General features: G+C 39.5%; 1 protein-coding gene across 1 annotated transcript in view; it reads right to left on the bottom strand.

Moving 5' to 3' along the window:
- Window positions 1-2236: 2236 nt before the first annotated feature.
- SNTB1 (syntrophin beta 1) overlaps window positions 2237-23880 on the bottom strand; it is a 221247-nt gene continuing 199603 nt past the window's right edge. Inside the window, exons 5-7 of the mRNA XM_082601674.1 lie at window positions 11988-12184; window positions 6472-6662; window positions 2237-3180 (exon numbers count right to left, since the gene is read on the bottom strand). Coding sequence (XP_082457800.1) covers window positions 3088-3180; window positions 6472-6662; window positions 11988-12184 — 481 coding nt within the window. The 3' untranslated portion in view covers window positions 2237-3087. The remainder of the gene's footprint in view (window positions 3181-6471; window positions 6663-11987; window positions 12185-23880) is intronic.

Genomic DNA, 23880 nt, shown 5'->3' with positions numbered 1-23880 from the left:
AGTCTACTCCAATCCCCTCAAGATAGAGTATTTGTAACAGGGGCCAGAAAGGCCCTGCTCATTAATTTCAGAAGAATCCTTCTGCCCATTAAGACCTCCTTCTGACTTCAACCAATCAGGGTCAACAAGCATCTGGATAAAGAAACATGCATTTTTCAGCATTTTGATGCATCAATTGATAGAATTAATGAAATGTCTCTGACGGAGTATTTTTTTTGAATAGGTTTATAGTTTTGTTCCTCCTACTTAATTCAAGTCAGAAAAAAAAATTGATAGCAATCTTCCTGTTGGCTTTCTTTAAATTCCAATGGGATGGTTTAAAGATACGTCACCAGACCAAAGGGCTCACCTAATCACATCTAACAAATGGGCAGCTTCCCACAAAATATAGATTAAGACATCATTCATTGGTGTTGGTTTGCCCCTAAAAGGACAGACATTGTGAGTTTAATAATTCATCAATTCAAATAAGAAACAGAGCACAGAGGGAACTGGACAAAAACAAACCCCCCAAAATCACTCAGTTGATTTGCTAACCATACTCACGCATGATCCAGATGTATGAGTTTGTGTTATTCACAACATTCATAACACACATCAACAAGATTAAATCCACAGTGTAAACTTATAACCTGTTGAATTCAGAATGAGAAAAAAATGAGTATTTAAATTGATTCATCATAGCCACTCTGATATGATACAGTTTAACTCTGAGGAAGAAAAATGATTTATATACACAATTCTCTTAGTAAAATTTTCTATTTCTTGCTAATAACACATTTTAATTCAGAAAATGCATTAACTTTATTCAAATATATTTTTCTAAAATATAAATATTTAAATTAAACTTTTATAAACACAGAGAATGTAGTTTCTGTTGACCCGCATCCAGATATTAATCAGTCCAAAACTCAAGTGATGAAGAAATATTTGTAATTATGATCATTTTGTCTATAAATATATAATAGGATCTCTGCAACTAAATTGTGAATAATTAACTCACACTTCATGTAGTACTAAGCACCTTAGATTACACATTGTTGAATTAAGCTATTGGCATTAATATATGTATTTTAATATGTTATTTACAATACACAAGTATAATTCTCTCGTATAACAACATTCCAGTAATTTTGAAAATATAATGAAAGAGTACGTTACAATTTACAATTCATCAAAGCTTTCCTACAGTATTCAGGCTGGGACTTTACTCTTTAGCATTTTAAAATAGGAAACAAAGCAAAATCAGTGTCCTAAAGCTGTGTTTTCCAAAATGTTTTTTTGTTTTGTTTTGTTTTGTGTGTGTGTGTTTTAACACTAGCTTCACAAGATGCTCCTTTAGAGAGGAGTTCTGTAGGTAAGCGTTAGGAACGGCACACAGGATGCCCCCCCTTGCAGAATCGCAATGTGCAATAAAGTCTTTGAGGAGGCCTGCAATCATGAAATCTGTTTAACATTTTTTAACTCAGTACTGAACAAACATTTTTGATGACCAATCCCTTTAATTGCCCCCCGACAAAACACCAGTCAATCAATGCCCCTTGGAACTTGTATTACATGTTACTTATATTACTTTGGGGAAACACTGATCTAAAATAAAATGCTGATCTAAAGTAAAACTCAAGAAACACATGTATCTGAGTGAACAAAATCACATTCTTTTAAAAGTTATACTTTTTAAAGCTCTTTGCATAGGTATTTGCTAAAATACGGTTCTGAAAAATAACACACAAACCTAACCTGGAACATTTGTCTATGTAAAACTATAGGGGAGAGAACGGTTACAAATACAGAAATTCTAAAGCTAATTTTCAAGATTTGAGAAAAGCGACTTTAAAATCAAATAATAGGTGTGTTTTCCGTGAATTTGTTTTGAAAGATAAAAAGCAAAAGTGTTAAATCAGTAATATGCTGTATGATGTCTGAAAATATTCTTGTACAAAAATATCAGGTCATTATATTATTTCCCTGGAATTCCAAAAGAGCTGTTGGTGGGTTTGATGGGTTTGATTATAACATTGGCTCTCTATGTAAAACCCAGCATTAACCCGAATCATATAAGGCTGCTCTATTACTTGCTTGAAAATGCATGCATACAAGCACAGGCAGAAACAAGGGCCAATAAATTGCTCAGTACTTCCACTGAAAACCACAAAATGGGGAAAATTAGTTAACCCCACATGAATTATTTTTATATATATATATATATATCCATATATATATATATATATATATATATATATCCATTGACAATCTTTTTAAAAAATCCATAATTTGCTTTTATAAATAAAGCTATAAGTCATGGCTCTCAGATAGCAGACATTGAGTATGAGTGTAGTCCCAGAATTAATCATCTTTCATGCACACGACTCCTCAGCAAAGCTTTGCAATTTAAGCAGTCTACTTTGGCTCAGAATCCACCAGCTTACAGCTCAGATCAGTATCTGATGCTTTATTTAATTCCCACTCATCATATGCTAATAAGAACACTTCAGAATCATTCTACATCATTGAAAGATAATTCATTAAGAAAAAGTAAGAGCTGTTTCACACTTAAATAAAAGGTGGGTTTCCATTTGAAGTACTTTTCTTTCCTTACCAGCGAAAGTCAACTCAATTAGAAATAGGAAATAAAGCACAATAAAACAACGGGTCCTTATTACTGGGGTGGAGAGGGGAGAGGTGAAAAATGTCAATTTCTCATCTATACAGCCCTTGCTTACCTGGGTGAACCAGTTGCCTAGAAACTGGTATGATTAAAATCTGCACATGCTGTTCTAATGTTCGTGTCCTTGACTGTCATTATTTAAAAGCTATGCTGTGTATTTCCAATCAGCCTCACCTCTTTACCCTTTTACTGTTCTAAAAAAACAGTTTTATTCTGATAGTCCTTGTGGAATTTTTCTGAAGGTACCCTTTATAGTTGCTGAAATTGACAGAGGAGTCTGGGACTGTTACACGGACTCTTGGGATCTCAAGCTGACGGTGGTATGCTACATCTGGTGCGTCACTGCAAATGGTGTCTGATATGACACTTCTCGGTGGCATCGCAGCCCTCCTTTTCTCAAAGGCAATTCGCTCCTCTGTTCAGGCCACCAACCCCAGCCTTGTAATCTTAGCTGACAGGAAGGAATGAATGATGAAAACAATCGGCTTGGGGCAGGAATGAAGGTCCAGTTGCTGAAATTCAAAAAGAAGAGAATATGAAAGATTTTCAACTAATGCTTGATACAAAATAGTCATTTACACATCAAACAGATCTGTGCACTTCCTGCTTTTAAGCGTTAACTGGAGCAATTGTGTTTTTAAATCCTTGCCCCCCAGTGAGATAAAAAAAATAACTCTTTGAACTTACTCCTTACATCTTTTATATCTTTTTTTCCAAAATAAGTTCTGTGAAATTTACACATACCCAGAGCATAAGTATCAGTGTTGCCCTTCTTTTTTTAATTTTTTTTATAAGTTTATTTATTTATTTGTATTTATTTATTTTTGGCTGCGTTGGGTCTTCGTTTCTGTGCGAGGGCTTTCTCTAGTTGCGGCGAGCGGGGGCCACTCTTCATCGCGGTGCGCGGGCCTCTCACTGTCGCGGCCTCTCTTGTTGCGGAGCACAGGCTCCAGACGCGCAGGCTCAGTAGTTGTGGCTCACGGGTCCAGTTGCCCCGTGGCATGTGAGATCTTCCCGGACCAGGGCTCGGACCCGTGTCCCCTGCATTAGCAGGGGCAGATTCTCAACCACTGCGCTGCCAGGGAAGCCCCAGTGCTGCCCTTCTTGACTGTCTAAACCATTGGTTTTTGGTATCACGATAGTGCTATTATTTATGTTGGATTAGGTACAGTATGAAGCAGTACTAAATTTCACATCATAGGTTTGAGTCCTGGTTCTAACACATTTTAGATGTGTACATAATCTTGGACAAGTCACTGAAAATTTTTCCCAGGCCTGTCTAACTCACAGCGGGGAGAGTATTAAAATGAGATACCGTATGTAAAAATTCCTTATAAACCATAAAATGCAGAACCCAGGTTTTGAAGCAGCTGTGTCCTCACTGTCCTATACTCATGGATTGTTGTAATCATGTACATCACTTGTCTGTTAAGACCCCCTCTAAAGTTTTATCTTTCTCCGTGTGTTCCTACTGGGCTGGCACGTGGTCAGAGCCTAACAGGCTGAATTTTTATCACCTGACCTAATTCAGGAGCACTGAGCGTGTCGCTCCCAATTCTCATCCACTGTCCCCAATTCTGTTCTGATGATGACACAGTTGGGGAATAACAACCTGATCATAAAATAACATCCAGCAAAGTTAAGTTGTATTTAGCATCCAGCAAAGTTAAGTTGTATTTAGCATCCAGCGAAGTTAAGTTGTATTTAGCATGAACCAGGTGCTGTGTTAAATATTTTCTATATACTATCTTAATTAATTTTCACAAAATCACTATGACGTAGCTATTGTTACTATCTCTATGTTTTATATGGGAAACTAAGATTTGGAGAAGTTATACAATTTTCTGAGATCATAGATCTTGCAGTAAAGAGAAAGCATGGACTCAAACGCAGGTCTATCTGATGCCAGAGTCTGGGCTTAATCACCATATTCTATTTCACTAACAGAATGCAACTTTTAGAAGTAACCTTAAAGATTATCTACTTCAGTCCCTGTATGTTATGGATACTCGGATCCAGAGAAATAAAAGGACGTGCGCAAGACAACTGGTGAGTTAGTTCCACACTCAGAAAGAGAGCGAGGGTCTCCTGACCCTCAATTTATTGCATTTTGTACAGCTCACCTCTGTTCCCTTCCTCCTCCCTGGCACCTGCCTCTGGGGGTTGCATAGCTAGACCCTGGGGGAGCTGTGTCTGAACTTGAGCTTCTCAGCCTAAAATATTGGCAGCAAAAAATCAGTCCTTCCTAAGCCTTGCAAGTCAGGTCGTAATTACAGGCAGAAAGGCTGAAATTTAGACATAAGTGATTTTTCCCTCATGGGCAAAAATAGCCTTGAATTTTCAAGCCATGGATAAAACAGGAGACTGCTGCTTGTTCTTTTCCCTGCTGCTAGGGAGTAGTCACCCTTAGGAAAAAGTGCACAGCTGGGTGATGGATAGAGCAGCAACTGAACCAGAAGCGTTCTCAGCAAAATGGACTTTGCAACCACTTTCTTCTTTCCAAACTGGTGCTTCAGGCTGAATTTACTGATTGAACACACAAATAAACAACAAAATTCTATAAACTTCTGCGGATCCATTTTAAAGGTTAGAAAAATGACTGGCTGGTAATTGTTCTCAGAAAGTGAGTTCAGATCACCTGTCAGCCACGGGGCACTGACTTCATCATGACTCCTGTGACACCCATAGGAAGAAACGTGGTACTGAACTGGGGCTAGGAGTAGTGCATGATCTAGGACAGTGGTGCTGAAACTTTGAGATGTCAGGCTCCTATGCTCTTTCAGGTGTGGCCCTGGCCCTTTCCTTCAGAGAGACGGGAGTAGGGAGAGGGAGAATTGTTCAAGGCCAGTAGCTGAGTTAAAATGACTAGATCTTTAAAATTGAGGGTTATCTCTGCATTTTATATATTCCCTGTCCCCGTTATCAAGTGTGAGTCAACAGATATTTGTGACTAGGAAGGACCTAGACAGAGACGAGTTGTTCCAAATCAAGGTCCTGTTTGAAGTTTTACATTCCACAGCTTAAATGAGATGCTATGTCTTCTTGAGAACTATACTTGCTAGAAAGTAGAAGAATGTGCCACTTTCACCCTTCAGTGGAACTAGAGTAACATATTTCTTCACTATGGTAGGCAGTAACGATCACAGGAAATCATGATTTTAAATACATGGGCAATTTGCAATGATATGAGAAGTATAGATGTTATGTTAACTGACAAACTTGCTGATCTTGTTGGACGCTTTTTGATATGAGCTCAAAACTTCTGGGTCCTTGTCTGGCCCTCTCTCCACTCGGGTAGAGTTGACCAGTTTTGCTGGGTTTCCTCACTGCCCCCTCCACTCTGCTGCTTCCCACCCCCTCCCCGTCTGTACTCTTCATGCTCTCTGCTCCTTTGAGACCCCCCAGGCTGCCAGGACTGGTGTTTTACATCCCTACATCCCTGACACCTAGCACAATGCCCAGGTTAGATCAGATGCTTGATACTTTTAAACAATGAATGGTATATCTTAAAGCTGGTGGGACCCTCTCTGAAAAGAATTTAATGCTGACTTTGTAAAGGATCCTTTCCTTTGATTCAAATATTTCTGTAATATTCCCATGGAAAATGAGACCAAAGTAAAGAACTGTGAAAAATTGGATCCCCTCACTGTTTTTAAAGGTTCAATTAAGACATGAACCTGTAAGTACTTTGTAAATAGTCAAATGCTAAATAAATACAGGCAGCGTTATGTTTGCAGGCCATAATCGGTGTATTGCAAGACAAAATATACGAAACCACACTGTCTAAAGAAAAGTGTACTTACAAGCTCTCCATCTTTGCCTCCAAAATCTAAATACAGCATCCTGATTCCATCATCTGAAGACATTTTCAGCTTTTCATAAGGAGCCTGTATGATTGTCTTGGGAAAGACACCCTCCTGTGGTTCAGTGGTAATAGAAAATCCATTCTCATAATGTATGGTCAACCGGCACTCCTGGTTTTTATAGGTGCAAGCTGAGAGAGACAGAGGGAGACAGGAGTATGAACAGTGGAAGCCCATCCATTTTCCAGGCACTTAAGCTTCTTGTCTCCCCAAACCCAGGGCCCAGCCACCAACTTCTTCCTAAAGTTAAAAATTAAGGGGCCTCCCTGGTGGCGCAGTGGTTGAGAGTCCGCCTGCCGATGCAGGGGATACGGGTTCGTGCCCCGGTCTGGGAGGATCCCATATGCCGCGGAGCGGCTGGGCCCGTGAGCCATGGCCGCTGAGCCTGTGCGTCCGGAGCCTGTGCTCCGCAACGGGAGAGGCCACAACAGTGAGAGGCCCGCGTACAGCAAAAAAAAAAAAAAAAAAAAAAAAAATTAATAATCATGCATGAAAATATTCTCCTTAGATTGATTGTCATATGGTAATTTAACTTGCCCTTTGAAACTAAGGGAAATAAACTGAAAGAAATTCCTTTTGCTGGGATTTACTGAATTTTGTCTGGGCTCTAGCCCTTATATGATCATCTGACAACATGTATGTAGGGAGACGGGTGTTCCAATGGCCTTGTATCAAGCTGGAAAAAACTGACATTTAATTTAGAGCAAGCTACCTCTGATCATCGTCAACACACACACAATCAGTCAATCGATTGATCGATCAATCAACGCCATGTCTACCACCTGGTGAAAGAAGCAAGCAATCCCCCAGTGACATTACCCAAGTTAACAAAAACACATGTAAGAAGTCAGGAGTGAGTAGTGAAAAAAAAAACCTGATTTTTAATTTTAAAAAAGTTGAATAAAGCTCATTTTATAAACAGAAAGAAGTGCTTTTGGAGTTTCCCTGATGATCTGATCGTCTTGGGTCCTGGAAAAGCTGCTGTTGTAGATCGATGTCAGGTGTGGCACCTTCGGTGAAGGATGCTGTTTCCTCCCTCTGTCCAGTGTGGTATTCAGGATCCTCAGCTGGTGTCCACAAGGTGCCCTCTGATCCAACGGAACAAAAGTAAAACCTTTTGATCAGGTTAGGTGCCAGCATTTATCTGTGGTCCACCTTGCGTTTAGGAAAAGAGACCAGCACTCTCAGATTATGAGCTGGACAGGGGGACTGCCACCTGATTCCAAGTTCCCATTAGGAAGACTTGTGAGTGTTTAAACCCTTAATCAAAAAGTTCTGGAGGGAATTCCCTGGCGGTCCAGTGGTTAGGACTTGGCACTTTCACTGCCGGCCCCCAGTTCGATCCCTGGTCGGGGAAGTAAGATCTCGCAAGCCGCTTGGCCAAAAAAAAAAAAAAAAGAAAAGCAAAAGTATCAGACTGGATTTTTTTGCCTCACAAAACACCACTTTTAACAGGCCCTGGCAAGTCAACTGGCTCTGGTCTTCATATACATCTGAAAGCTCTTTGGGGATAGGAGGACATAGGCAGTATTGATTACTGTCTACCATCTTTAGCTCAGCTCAGCTTTATAAACCAAACTGAATTTCACCTCAGCACACTTTAGAAGCAGGACCTTAGATTAATATTATAGGTGATAAAAGCAAAGCTCAGAGAGGTGAACGTGTCACAACCCAGTGGTTTAGATTTCAAAATTCAAGTTCTTTCCTTCCAGTCTGTCTCGTACAGCCTTCTCACGCTCTGGTGCTCAGGATACAGAGGCATGTGGGGAGGGATCTTGGCGAAGAGGCTCTCAGACTAATAACTGGGGTGGGGGGAGCCCCTCAGAGTTTGGGGGAAGAAACAGAGTGTCTATCTGCCCACAGAATGAGGTGGCTTTTAATTGGTTAAAACATATACCCCTTCCTCCGACTGACCGCAGCCATCTTTCAGCTTGTAACAAAGGGTTGATATTTTCCAAAGGTGCATTCTCTAATGAGTCCTGGAAGGAGCCCCTTGGCAAGTCTTAAGTTATCCTCTCAGAAGGGCCCTAGACCCCTGCCACCCGTCCAGTTCAAGGATGACCAAAACATAACATAGACACGGCATACATGTAGTTATGACTTCCCATCTCGAATCCTCGTTTTTGAAAGTTTTCACTTCTAACATCTGCAGAATATGTGGGCACCTGAGCTCTAAACATGTTTTTTCCCCCTTCCTCTATGTTTGAATTAGAAAGCTGTGCCACTGGATGGTTTGAATTAATTGACTGTGGTTACTTTTCATTTTAATTGACCTAAAGTGGTATTCGTGGCCTTTATATAATGTAATCAGTTATCTGAAGACGTTCTTAATCTACACAGGATAAATTGAACCCATTATCAAGTTAATTGAAGCTCTGATTAAAACATAAGCCCCTCCCCCCAACTCTCTGCAGGCATCTTTCCATTTGAAACTGGGCTGCACCTTTGGCCATTTCCATAATTTCTTCTTTCCCACCACCCAGCTAGCTCAGTCCACACAATTCTTTGTTATTCTCCTTTGGCTGGTCTATTAACAGCCTCATTGTTTTCCTGTCAAAGTAGAGTTTAGCTTACTGAGAGAAGGATTTTATGAAATTTGTGGAATGTAAACTAAACCAAACCCCTTTGGCCATCTTCATTCTCTTCTAGAACACCCCAGAAGTTGTTGCAAGGAGTCTGGACTTCTCTGCAATTACACATATAACTTCATTAAATTTAGTTTTCAGGTGACTTGAGCCTTTTCCAACTCAGGTTTGAAACTCTACTTTTTCGTGCCATACAGAGTAGGCATCAAAAATAAAAACTTCAGTGACACTCTGAGAGACATTTTCAACAATGTTGGAAAATATTGGGGGGGTACTAACTAGTTTCAGGATAATTTTTAAAAGACAGTGATTATCTCAGAGATGCTGCAGCAGAAATTCTACAAAACATCTGGTTTTTCATGTTTGCACCAGTAAAGGAAATGTGGAGAAACCCTACTACATGTTGACGTGGGTCCCGTCTTGTAGAATCCTCCTGGGTGCTGGAGGAAGTTGCACCCTAGTGCAGTACTGCACACAGAGTGGTCCACAGACCAGCAGCATCAGCACTGCCTGGTATCGTACTAGATGCAGATTCTCAGGCCCCGCCCCAGAACTGCTGTGTCACAGTCTCTAGGGATGGGCATCAGCAATCGGAGGCTTCTGAGGGTACAACTAAAAAGCTTTGTTTTTGTTGTTTTCAGTGTGACTACAGTTTGGAAACACTGTACCTAAGAGGTCTTTTTTAAGGCCAACTTAATTTATTTTAACCTAAAGTAAACACAAAATATCTTGTTTTTATATGGCATCCCTCCCTGGGTGAAACACCTAATTCAGGCACCACAAGAGACAGATATTCGTTTAGAATAGAGGAATAGTTCTGCTTCAGAGCAGAGATGGAGAAAGGATTTATATTCCACTTAATTAATTCTTTTTAAAAGAATTTTTTTAATGTGGTAAAAGTTACATAATATAAATCATACTATTTTAACCATATTTAACCATATACTGTTTTAACCATATTTAACTATTTAACCAGTTCAGTGGCACTAAGTACATTCACATCGTTGTGCAACTCTCACCATCATCCATCTCCCAAATTTTTCACCTTCCTAAATGGAAACTCTGTCCCCACTAAACACTAACTCCCCATTCCCCCTCCCCTGCCCACCTCCCAGCCCCTGGCATCTACCAATGTACTTTCTGACTCTATGAATTTGGCTATTCTACATACCTCGTGTAAGTGGAGTCAAACAGTATTTGTCTGCATCTAATGTATATTGGAGTGCATTTTTAAGGTTAACTTACTATATGTCCTTCAAACAGATTTTACCGTCTTTCCCCCCACCCCATGCTATACAGTAGGCCCTCCCCAGCCATCTATTTCATACACACTAGTGTATATACGTCAATCGCAATCTCCCAATCTATCCCACCCCTGAACTTGGTGTCCATACGTTTGTTCTCTATGTCTGTGTCTCTATTTCTCCTTTGAAAATAGGTTCATCTGAACCACTTTTCTAAATTCCACATACATGCATTAATATACGATATTTGTTTTTCTCTTTCTGACTTACTTCACTCTGTATGACAGTTTCTAGGTCCATCCATGTCTCTGTAAATGGCACAATTTCGTTCCCTTTTATGGCTGAGTAATAGTCCATTGTATATATGTGTCACATCTTCTTTATCCATTCCTCTGTTTGCTATGGGTTTGTCGTATGTGGCCTTTGAGGCCATATGTTGAGGTAGGTTCTCCCTATGTGCCCACTTTCTGGAGAGTTTTTATCATCAATGGGTGTTGAATTTTGTCAGAAGTTTTTCTCCATCTATTGAGATGATCATATGGTTTTTATTCTTCATTTTGTTAATATGGTGTATTGCATTGATTGATTTGCGTATACTGAAGAATCCTTGCATCCCTGGGATAAATCCCATTTGATCATGGTGTATGATCCTTTTAATGTGTTGCTGGATTCTGTTTGCTAGTATTTTGTTGAGGATATTTGTGTCTATGTTCAACAGTGATATTGGTCTGTAATTTTCTTTTATTGTAGTATCTTTGTCTGGTTTTGGTATCAGGGTGATGGTGGCCTTGTAGAATGAGCTTGGGAGTGTTCAATTTGAGAAGGCTAGGTGTTAGCTTTTCTCTAAATGTTTGATAGAATTTGCCCGTGAAGTCATCTGGTCCTGGACTTTTGTTTGTTGGAAGATTTTTAATCACAGTTTCAATTTCAGTGCTTGTGATTGGTCTGTTCATATTTTCTATTTCTTCTTGGTTCAGTCCTGGAAGGTTGTACCTTTCTAAGAATTTGTCCATTTCCTCCAGGTTCTCCATTTTATTAGCATATAGTTGTTTGTAGTATGATCCTTTGTATTTCTGTGGTGTCAGTTGTAATTTCTCCTTTTTCATTTCTAATTTTATCGATTTGAGTCCTCTCCCTTTTTTTCTTGATGAGTCTGGCTAAAGGTTGATCAATTTTGTTTATGTTTTCAAAGAACCAGCTTGTAATTTCAGTGATCTTTGGTATTGTTTTCTTGGTTTCTATTTCATTTATTTCACAACCTTAGAGGTCTTGTGGGAAAATCCTGTTCATCCAGAGCAGATACCATCAGGGCTTTCTACATGATGGAAATGTTCTAGATTTGCACTGTCTATCATGGTAGAAATGACATCTGACTATCCAAGTTACCCACTTTTCCTGAATGAAGATGAGATAAAGCTTTTCACAATCAAACCCCTAGGTTCCATGTTAGTAGGGCATTCAGTGCTTAATTTAGAAGAATTTTAAATTTACCTCTGGAATTTATCTCTGGAATTTTAAGTACCCCAAATGGCCAGTAATGGAAACAATTTTGAGGCTGTGGTGGAGTAGAGGGTGCATTCTTTCCATAAGGATGTGACATCACAAAACCAAAGCCAACAATGCTCACCTGTGGTGACTTCAATAGTGAGTTCAGCTGAGTTATGGCACCCCTGTACTATGCTCCTTGTCCAATGTGAGAGGTCCCTGCTGATCTCAGCCCTGAAGAGATGCGTTTCAATACCCTGCCTGGTACCAGTTCGTGTTGCAAAGGACAGATCTACACCAGCCTGGGGTGATCCTTTCCCTGGACCTGAATGGACCAGCCTGTTGAGAAAAACAGAGAGAGAGAAATTATCAAAATGGAAACTACTGTATTCACCTGATACACCTGTGAAGAGCCCCAAATTGGTGATTTGCTCTCAATTTTCTGATCTGGAACCAAAAGGTCCACTATACCCTAATGTTCACCATGGTTTTCTGCCATCTCCTCACCCAGTGCCTGGCCAATGGTAGAGTGAGATTAGCATAGTGGCCAAGAACTGTGCATCCGGTTGACTATGCAGAGGAATTGAATATTGTGACTTTAACTTTATTTAGACAAATTCAGCTATACTCACTCAACCAAAAAGGAAGATAATTAAGTAAATGACTGAGAGAACAATTTAAATAATGTGGAAAATCCCATCTCTCCCATTCCATTCCTGGGCATATGTATGACCCAGTGAGAGCATGAGACAAGAAAGGAAATCTATTGTTTCCTGGGTTAGACTTAGTTACCCCCTGTGTTTCTTGTACTTTGGTTCATCTGGCTGCACTGAATGCACTTCTGCGTGCATTTCTCATGCACACAGTGTCCAAATGCAAGCAGGCAACCAGGGGACTCAGCTGAAGAAGTAGCAATCTGTGTATCGGTGTTAAAGCTTGAAAAAGAACAGTAATGCTGGACTTCTTGAGACATGGAGGAGAACTGCATTTTATGGGAGATTAAAGGGATTTTCAAGAGTGATTTTTTTTAACCTCTTTATTGGAGTATAATTGCTTTACAATGGTGTGTTAGTCTCTGCTGTATAAAAATGTGAATCAGCTATACGTATACATATATCCCCATATCCCCTGCCTCTTGGGTGTCCCTCCCACCCTCCTTATCCCACCCCTCTAGGTGGTCACAAAGCACTAAGCTGATCTCCCTGTGCTATGCAGCTGCTTCCCACTAGCTATCTATTTTACACTTGGTAGTGTATATATGTCCATGCCACTCTCTCACTTCATCCCAGCTTACCCTTTCCCCTCCCCATGTCCTCAAGACCATTCCCTACATCTGCGTCTTTATTCCTGTCCTGCATCTAGGTCCTTCAGAACCTTTTTTTTTTTTAATTCCATATGTATGTGTTAGCATACGGTATTTGTCTTTCTCCTTCTAACTTACTTCACTCTGTATGACACACTCTAGGTCCATCCACCTCACTATAAACTAAATTTCATTTCTTTTTATGGCTGAGTAATATTCCATTGTATATATGTGCCACATCTTCTTTATCCATTCATCTGTCGATGGACACTTAGGTTGCTTCCATGTTCTGGCTATTGTAAATAGTGCTGCAATGAACATTGTGGTATATGTCTCTTTTTGAATTATGGTTTTCTCAGGGTATATGCCCAGTAGTGGAATTACTGGGTTGCGTGGTAGTTCTATTTTTAGTTTTTTAAGGAATCTCCATACTGCTCTCCATAGTGGCTGTATCAATTTACATTCCCACCAACAGTGCAAGAGGGTTCCCTTTTCTCCACACCCTCTCCAGCATTTATTGTTTGTAGAGTTTTTGATGATGGCCATTCTGACTGCTGTGAGGTGATACCTCATTGTAGTTTTGATTTGGATTTCTCTAATGATTATTGATGTTGAGCATCCTTTCATGTGTTTGTTGGCAATCTGTATATCTTCTTTGGAGAAATGTCTATTTAGGTCCTCTGTCCATTTTTGAATTGGGTTGTTTCGGTTTTCTGATATTGAGCTGCATGAGCTGCTTGTATATTTTGGACATTAATCCTTTGTCAGTTACTTTGTTTGCAAATACTTTCTCCCATTCTGAGGGTTGTCTTTTGGTCTTGTTTATGGTTTCCTTCACTGTGCAAAAGCTTTGAAGTTTCATTAGGTCCCATTTGTTTATTTTTGTTTTTATTTCTATTTCTCTAAGAGGTGGGTCGGAAAGGATCTTGCTGTGATTTGTGTCATAGAGTGTTCTGCCTATGTTTTCCTCTAAGAGTTTTATAGTGTCTGGACTTACATTTAGGTCTTTAATCCGTTTCAAGTTTCTTTTTGTGTATGGTGTTAGGGAGTGTTCTAATTTCATTCTTTTACATGTAGCTGTCCAGTTTTCCCAGCACCACTTACTGAAGAGGCTCTCTCTTCTCCATTGTATATTCTTGCCTTCTTTATCAAAGGAAAGGTGACCATATGCGTGTGGGTTTATCTCTGGGCTTTCTATCCTGTTCCATTGATTGATATTTCTGTTTTTGTGCCAGTACCATACTGTCTTGATTACTGTAGCTTTGTAGTGGAGTCTGAAGCCAGGGAGCCTGATTCCTACAGCTTTATTTTTCTTTCTCAAGATTGCTTTGGCTATTCAGGGTCTTTTGTGTTTCCATACAGATTGTGAAATTTTTTGTTCCAGTTCTGTGAAAAATGCCATTGGTAGTTTGATAGGGATTGCATTGAATCTGTAGATTGCTTTGGGTAGTATAGTCATTTTCACAATGTTGATTCTCCAGTCCAAGAACATGGTATATCTCTCCATCTATTTGTATCATCTTTAATTTCTTTCATCAGTGTCTTATAGTTTTCTGCATACAGGTCTTTTGTCTCCTTAGGTAGATTTATTCCTTGGTATATTATTCTTTTTGTTGCAGTGGTAAATGGGAGTGTTTCCTTAATTTATCTTTCAGATTTTTTCATCATTAATGTTTAGGAGTGCAAAAGATTTCTGTGCATTAATTTTTTATCCTGCTACTTTACCAAATTCATTGATTAGCTCTAGTAGTTTTCTGGTAGCATCTTTAGGATTCTCTATGTGTAGTATCAGGTCATCTGCAAATGGTCACAGCTTTACTTCTTCTTTCCCGATTTGGATTCCTTTTATTTCTTTTTCTTTTCTGACTGCTGTGGCTAAAACTTCCAAAACTAAGTTGAATAACAGTGGTTAGAGTGGGCAACCTTGTCTTGTTCCTGATCTTAGTGGAAATGCTTTCAGTTTTTCACCATTGAGAACGATGTTGGCTGTGGGTTTTCCATATATGGCCTTTATTATGTTGAGGTGAGTTCCCTCTATGCCTACTTTCTAGAGGGTTTTTATCATAAATATGTGTCTTGGCATGTTTCTCCTTGGATTTATCCCGTATGGGACTCTGTACTTCCTGGACTTGATTGACTATTTTCTTTCCCATATTAGGGAAGTTTTCAACCATAATCTCTTCAAATATTTTCTCAGTCCCTTTCTTTTTGTCTTCTTCTCTGGGACCCCTATAATTCGAATGTTGGTGTGTTTAATGTTGTCCCAGAGGTCTCTGAGACTGTCCTCAATTCTTTTCATTCTTTTTTCTTTATTCTGCTCTGTGGTAGTTATTTCCACTATTTTATCTTCCCGGTCACTTATCCATTCTTTAGCCTCAGTTTTTCTGCTATTGATTCCTTCTAGAGAATTTTTAATTTCATTTATTGTGTTGTTCATCATTGTTTGTTTGCTCTTTAGTTCTTCTAGGTCCTTGTTAAACATTTCTTGTATTTTCCCCATTCTACTTCCAAGATTTTGGATCATCTTTACTATCATTACTCTAAATTCTTTTTCAGGTAGACTGCCTATTGCCTCTTCATTTGTTTGGTCTGGTGGGTTTTTACCTTGCTCCTTCTTCTGCTGTGTGTTTCTCTGTCTTCTCATTTTGCTTAACTTACTGTGTTTGGGGTCTCCTTTTCACAGGCTTCAGGTTCGTAGTTCCCGTTGTTATTGGTGTCTGCCCCCAGTGGGCAAGGTTGGTTCAGTGGGTTTTGTAGGCTTCCTGGTGGAAGGGACCGGGGCCTGTGTTTTGGTGAATGAGGATGGATCTTGTCTTTCTGGTGGGCAGGACTGCGTCCGGTGGCCTGTTTTGGGTGTGTCTGTGGACGTATTATGATCTTAGGCAGCCTCTCTGCTAATGGGTGGGGTTGTGTTCCTGTTTTGCTAGTTGTTTGGCATGGGCTGTCCAGCACTGTAGCTTGCTTGTCGTTGAGTGGAGCTGGGTCTTAGTGTTGAGACGGAGGTCTCTGGGAGAGCTCTCATTGATTGTTATTACAAGGGGCTGGGAGGTCTCTGGTGGACCAATGTCCTGAACTCGGCTCTCCCACCTTAGAGGCTCAGGCCTGACACCCGGATGGAGCACCAAGACCCTGTCAGCCACACAGCTGGTTGGCAGGAGGAGTCTTGGTAAAAAGCAGATTCTGGGGAATTCCCTGGCAGTGCAGTGGTTAAGACTCTGCACTTCCACTGCAGGGGGCTTGAGTTTGATCCCTGGTCGGGGTACTGTGGCAGGCACCCAACACTTGAGAGACAGACAGGTTTAAAGTCAGAAGAACTGGATGAAGTGATGCCTCAGTCACTTGCTGGTTGTGGAACCCAGGCACAGCCCTAAAATCCGTGAGCCTGTTTCTCACCTCCGCTCAGCCCCAGGGCTGTTGCAACGTCGTCGTGGCTCTGCCTGTCACCTGGGTCTGGTGCACCTCCAAGGGTGATTTTTACTGTACATGATTTCACACTGACTTTAGAACATACATTCACAGCATAAAAAGTGACTCTTATGGTAAATATTTTCTAAAAGGCCAGAGGAAACATGAGGAATCAAAGGCTCTCAGAGCTGCCTTCTGAGCAGGCACTGGCTCCTACTTCTCACCTGCCCCCTGTAAACACTCAAATCTCTTATGCTCTCTCCTTCTCCTCCATACCCCAACCTCCTTCTGGGAGAGACTCCCATATCAATAATTTGCAGGACAGAATGAGTATAATTTAGTAAATATTACTTCTCTCCAGGGTATTTGCATTTTCAGCCTTATCTTTTAATACGGAAAGAAACACTTCAGTATTGGCTAGAGAAATTCCAGGTGTCTATTCACTTGGTGGATGAGAGAGTTATTTTCTTATGCAAAGGGCTTGTTACCTCTAGATTAAAAATTGTACAGAGGAAATCCAAAAGCTTATTTTCTCTTGCAAGCTTAAATATTGTAGACCAAAATTATCACTGAAATAAAACATACTGTAGCCCACTGAATTTCTAGCGACAGGCTCGTATAACTCTGAAGAGCTTTCTTTTACTTACAAAGTTGAAACTCAGTGGGAGATGTGGTCTGCAATGCTGACTTGAAGCAAAAGGTTAACTGAAAAAGGCTTTTGGCTGTACAATTCTTTGAAGATAGAGACATTACAAATGATAACAAATGTTGGCAAGAAGGTGGAGAAAAGGGAACCCTTGTACATGTTGGTGGTTATGTAACTTGGTGCAGCCACTATGGAACACAGTATAGAGGTTCCGCAAAATATTAATATTAGCACTACCATATGATTCAGCAATGCCACTTCTGAGGATATATCTGAAGGAAGCAAAATCAGCATCTGAAAGAGATATCTACACTCCCAAGTCCACTGCAGCATCATTCACAATAGCCAAGATATGGAAACAACCTAAGAGTCCATCGATGGACAAATGGATAAAGATGATGTGGTGCATATATACATAATGGAATATTATTCAGCCTTAAAAAAGAAGGAAATCCTGCCATTTGCAACAACATGGATGAACCTAGAAGCATTATGCTAAGTGAAATAAGCCAGACAGAGAAAGAGAGATTCTGTATGATGTCACTTATATGTGAAATCTTTAAAAAAAAATAAAGGCAAACTTATAGAAGCAGAGTGTAGAATGATGATTGCTGAGGCTGGGGGAAATGGGGTGATGTTGGTCAAAGGGTATAAATTTTTAGTTGTAAGATGAATACGTTCTGAGGATCTAATGAATAGCCTGGTGATATAGTTAATAATATTGTACTGTAGACTTGAAATCTGCTAACAATTAAAATTTGCAAAAAAAGAGGTAACTATGTGAGATGATCGATGTATTAACTTGATTGTCGTAACCATTTCACAATATACATGGACATGAGATCGTCATGTGTATACTTTTATTTGTCAATTATACCCCAGTAAAAAAAATAATACAAGACAGAAGTTCCATGAATCTCATTGAGAGGAGAGTCCAGGACAGCGTGAAGGAAAATGTCTGCTGACATGGGTGCCGCCACCCAGGGATTTAACATGTAGAGACTGAGTTGAGTTCGTCGGGAGGGAGGAGGGTGTTTTGTAATAAGAAGGGAACAAGAGTAACTGAGAAGCTGCTGGAAGGTTTCAAAATCTGGGTGAGAGTAGAGAAAATGGAAAGCACTTCTGAAAAGCCTAAGAATTCAAAGGGATTGAGGGTCAGATAAAACTTCATTAAGAAGAAGTATGTACAGAAAGCACAAATTCCTATTGTGTTTTCTTAGTTGCTCAAAAGTGTTCTTCTCCTCAAAGGTGTTTACGTTTTAGTTGCTTCAAGAAATATATCTAGCTCTTCCTTTTAAAATCTTAAAATCTGTGTCAGTTGGGCACAGCTGGCAGGCTGCATGGTAAACCGAAAAGGGACATAGGTTTGGGAGGCATAGCAAACTGCATTAGAACCCTCTTCTACCATTAGTGAAATGTTCCAAGAGTCACCACCTCATAAAGTAGTGTTATAAAGATCCAGTGAAATGATCTGTGTGCCGTACTTGTACAGAACCTAGATATGGTTTGTAATCAATAAGTATTATTCCATCCCTTGCCCCTACCTTCTGTTTCCTTACTTTAAAAATATAATTCTTGCCTCATATGATTAGGATTAAATATAAGAAAATATATAAAGAAGATATGCTGTGATGATCTGGAACCAAACCCACAATATCTCCAAGGTCAGCCTGTGATGGATTTGTATGAGTCTGTCATTAAGGCAATCTGAAATGTTTCCTTAAAATATTTTTTAAATGCTCCTTTTATAGAGAAATATAAGGAGACTGAACCTACCAGACATAAAAATATATTTTAAGACTGTATTAATCAAAACAGGTTAGTACTCATTCAGGTAGAAATGGGAAGATCAGTGGAAGTAAACAGAAGATGGCTAATCAAAATAACAATGAGATGGTAATGTTAACCAAAGAGAAACGAAGAGGTCAAAGAGTTTGGTAACAGATTTGGGGTATACATTGGGGCAGCTTCTACATAAATTAAAAAGTATGTGAAGGAATGTATGTATATTCAAGGATTTTCAACGCCACGTTGTTTATAAAAGCAAAAGACTAGGAATACCTGGTTAAATAAGTCATCATATATATATACTCATAGTATGATATACTCAGTTATATATGCTTGTGGAAAGAATGGGCTGTATTGATGTTTACAGAAATGAAACATCTATAGTAAAAAACAAAAGTGAATAGACCATTTGTTTAAGAAAAGAAGGTGGGGAAGGAGTAATACACACACTTACATATTTATATATGCTTTTGTGTGTTTATAAAATATTTATGTAAGAACATATAAGAAAATACTAATAGTGGTTGCCCTGGGAAACAGATCTAAAGTAGAAAATTTGACTTCTCATTATATATCTTTTTCTACTCTTATTTGCTTTTAACTGGGTACTTTTTTTTTTTAGTTAAAATTACTTTTTTGAAGGAAAGAAAAAAACAAACAAACCTGATTCTTTATGTTCCTAAGGGTACATAAATGTTAAAGGCATTAAAAGTCATGTTTATACACACACAAAAAAAGAAAATAAATAAAGGACTTAATCCAGTATTTAGTGCATCATAGTAAGCATTCAGTAAAAATTATTTCCTGATGCCTTCCCTGTTCACGTTCTCACTTTCTATCCACTAAATTTCCACCCAGAGGACATCAACTTTGTCACAGTCCAGGGATAGTGTAAATGTAACACAGAGACACAAGTGAAGCAAAAAAGAAGTTACACCACCCTCTGAAGAATGTCACATGTTTGTGAATTTCTTACCAATATTTCTTTTTCTCTAGAGAGAGTATAAAATTAAAGTCAATAATAACTGGAAAATGCAATTTGTTAGGAATTTTGCATTTGGTAAGTCTGGATATAAAGGAATGAAATTACTAACAGAGTGTAACAAGGTATGAGCAAGCCCTGTATCTAGCTGACCAATAGCAGGCACAGGGATTCCTTGATGGGGAAATTCACCGTGTTACAGGAAATAATGATTAAAAAAAAGAGCCCTTTGTGGAGAGGACTATTGGTGTACTTTGTTATTTGTTTCATCACCAAATTATCATTGAAGAAGAAAAGGGAAGAGGAAAAATGGATTTTTCAACTACCCAAGTGTGAATTATCTAACATTTGTGCCAAAGAACAAGTTGATTTGCAATCTGAAGAACATGCTGAATTATGTGTTCTTTTGAATAGACCAATATTGGTTAATGAAATGTACAGTACTGTATGTAAACTGTGAGACAAAGCAAATTGTCTTTTCTGCTACCTAGTGTGCATACTGGTAACAAAAGGATACTTTTTCCAGATGAAAATCAAATGAACTACATCAGATATCCACACAATGCACTTGGATACACATCTTCTGGATGGGGTACTACACAGTCCTAACAAATTATTTTAGAAACGCATATGTGAATGTGGAGAAGTGCACCTGTACTCATTGAAAGGCTCCAAATATGCAACTGAACTATGTAAAATAAAAGCTTAGAAACAAATCAATTAAACTGTCAAGCAATTTCATGTGTGATTTTATTTCTACTTTTTTTTTTAATTCTTAAATTTTTCTCTAAGCAACATATACCGCACAAGGTAAAGATTAGCTTTACAAGGCTATGGGGCTAAAATGAACCCAAATATTTCACCTTAATTTCTAGAATCAGGACTTCCATTGCACTGAAAAATATATGCATTCTGACTCAGTGTGGAATACATGTTTGTTTAATGTTAGCGGCAGTTCAGGGCTGGAATACTAGATGAACTCATCTGTGTCCTCTTGCCTTGGTTTGTGTCTGCGTTAGTCTAAATTGTCCATGTCTCGCTCCTATTACCTGACACCTGCAGCCTGTGGCTGTGGAATAGCCTTTCTCAGAATAAAGTTAACCGATCCATGTGGAATAAAACCTACACTCATGGCCTCATTAATCCCTTACATGAACCTACTGGCCTCCAGCAAGTGAGTCACGAGGGCTGCTGAGACCTGCCAGTTGAAGTTACACGATCCTTTTGGATTCAGGGGTGCACTGGGGGGCCTTCGACGAGCTTCCTGCTCTGTTCAAGCCTCTTCTTCCTTCCTTTCAACTGAGCACCAGAAATCACTCAGAACATAATTTGGCTATGAGAGACTGTGTGAGGAATGGGAAGGAGGAAGGGGGCAAGCATACATGTCTGCAGTAGCTGTGGAAGTGTTCAAGCATGGGCTGGTCAGCGACTCCCCCGGGATGGTAGAGTTCTCTCACCTTGAGAGTCTATGGTTAGATCAAAGCCGTCCCTGGACTTTGGGCCCTCTTGGGAGAACCACACTTGGAGTAGATGATGTGCTTCTTGGGATCTAAGGTGAGGTAGCGACATTTCCAGCAAGGCTCAGACTGCCTAGGCTGGCAGCCAGCAGGAGTCCTTGGGTGCCCTCTCTGTATGTAAGGTTTGTTGCTCGTGTGTCAAAGTTGACAGCTCCTGGGTAGGAAGATGTTGGGGGAAGCAAACTTGCTGTTGACAGCGCAGTGACTGGCTGGTGCTCAAGACCAAGCAGAGCGTGGATCTCCTCAAGGTAGGTGTCCCTCCTCTGGACACCACACATTATTATCAATTCATTTACCCCACTGCTTAAGGTCACCACATCATCATCCCTGATGTCCTTCAAGGTAGGATCCTTGTCCCATCTCTCATTGATTCCGCAGTGTGTAGTATCTTACCTAATTCATAGTCGGTGTTCAATACATGTTGGCTGAGTAACTGCATGAATGCAAGTTTTTCAAAAGTTTTTGAAATGTGAGTTCAATTTTACAAAGAGAAGTACACACACACACACACACACACACACACACATACACAACTGACCTATTTTGAAATCCTTTGAAATTTGGGGCCAGTGAAAAGCTCCTAATGGGCTCTTCATTTGCAGACTGCATTTGAGAACACATTACAGTAGTCAGATTCTGGATACAATGTACCAAGTAAATGTCAGCTGGGCAGTAAGATTTTAAAAGTCATCATTTGGACTTCTGAAAGGGTGGGGCTAAGGACAGAATCTGTCTGCCTGAGTTTTTCCCATCCTGCCAAGAACAGCCTTTTTACATTCCTTTCAAGATTCTTCCCAAAGATCTTTCCTGGTCTGCAGTCTGGGTGGGGTGGGGGGCAGGGGACTCTGAAACACCTATTATTTATCTTTCAATTAGTTTACATTTTTAAGCAAGTGTATCCTTAAAAATACGACCATCTGTCTCTCATCTGTGGTGGGGACTACACTACAGAAACCAAGGAAATGCTGTCTCCCTAGAGAAGATAACTTTCTTACCCAGCTAGAAAAAATACTGGCACCCTGGGACAGGGTTTCAAGGTGCAGTTCACACCCAATTTCTTTTTTTTTTAATGTTTATTTATTTATTTATTTATTTATTTTCTTATTAGTCATCCATTTTATACACATCAGTGTATACATGTCAATCCCAATCACCCAATTTATCACACCACCACCACCACCACACTGCGGCTTTCCCCCCTTGGTGTCCATACGTTTGTTCTCTACATCTGTGTCTCAATTTCTGCTCTGCAAACTGAATAATCTGTACCATTTTTCTAGGTTCCACATATATGCGTTAATATATGATATTTGTTTTTCTCTTTCTGACTTACTTCACTCGGTATGACAGTCTCTAGGTCCATCCACGTCTCTACAAATGACCCAATTTTGTTCCTTTTTATGGCTAATAGTCCACTGTATATATGTACCACATCTTCTTTATCCATTCGTCTGTCGATGGGCATTTAGGTTGCTTCCATGACCTGGCTATTTTAAATAGTGCTGCAATGAACACTGGGGTGCACATGTCTTTTTGAATTATGGTTTTCTCTGGGTATATGCCCAGTAGTGGGATTGCTGGGTCATATGGTAGTTCTATTTTTAGTTTTTTAAGGAAGCTCCATACTGTTCTCCATAGTGGTTTTATCAATTTACATTCCCACCAAGAGTGCAAGAGGGTTCCCTTTTCTCCACACCCTCTCCAGCATTTGTTGTTTGTAGATTTTCTGATGATGCCCATTCTAACTGGTGTGAGATGATACCTCATTGTAGTTCTGATTTGCATTTCTCTAATAATTAGTTATGTTGAGCAGCTTTTCATGTGCTTCTTGGCCATCTGTATGTCTTCCTTGGAGAAATGTCTATTTAGGTCTTCTGCCCATTTTTGGATTGGGTGGTTTGTTTTTTTAATATTGAGCTGCATGACCTGTTTATATATTTTGGAGATTAATCCTTTGTGTGATGATTCATTTGCAAATATTTTCTACCATTCTGAGAGTTGTCTTTTTGTCTTGTTTATGGTTTCCTTTGCTGTGCAAAAGCTTTTAAGTTTCATTAGGTACCATTTGTTTATTTTTGTTTTTATTTTCATTACTCTAAGAGGTGGATAAAAAAGATCTTGCTGTGATTTATGTCAAAGAGTGTTCTTCCTGTGTTTTCCTCTAAGAGTTTTATAGTGCCTGGTCTTACATTTAGGTCTATAATCCATTTTGAGTTTATTTTTGTGTATGATGTTAGGGAGTGTTCTAATTTCAGTCTTTTACATGTAGCTGTCCAGTTTTCCAAGCATCACTTACTGAAGAGGCTGTCTTTTCTCCATTGTATATCCTTGCCTCATTTGTCACAGATTAGCTGACCATAGGTGCGTGGGTTTATCTCTGGACTTTCTATCCTG

The sequence above is a fragment of the Mesoplodon mirus genome, assembly GCF_964341445.2.
Source record: "Mesoplodon mirus genome assembly, chromosome: 16".
NCBI lineage: Eukaryota > Metazoa > Chordata > Mammalia > Artiodactyla > Ziphiidae > Mesoplodon > Mesoplodon mirus.
The sequence above is the reverse complement of the archived record's forward strand: the minus strand, read 5'-3'. Positions and strand labels throughout refer to the sequence as shown.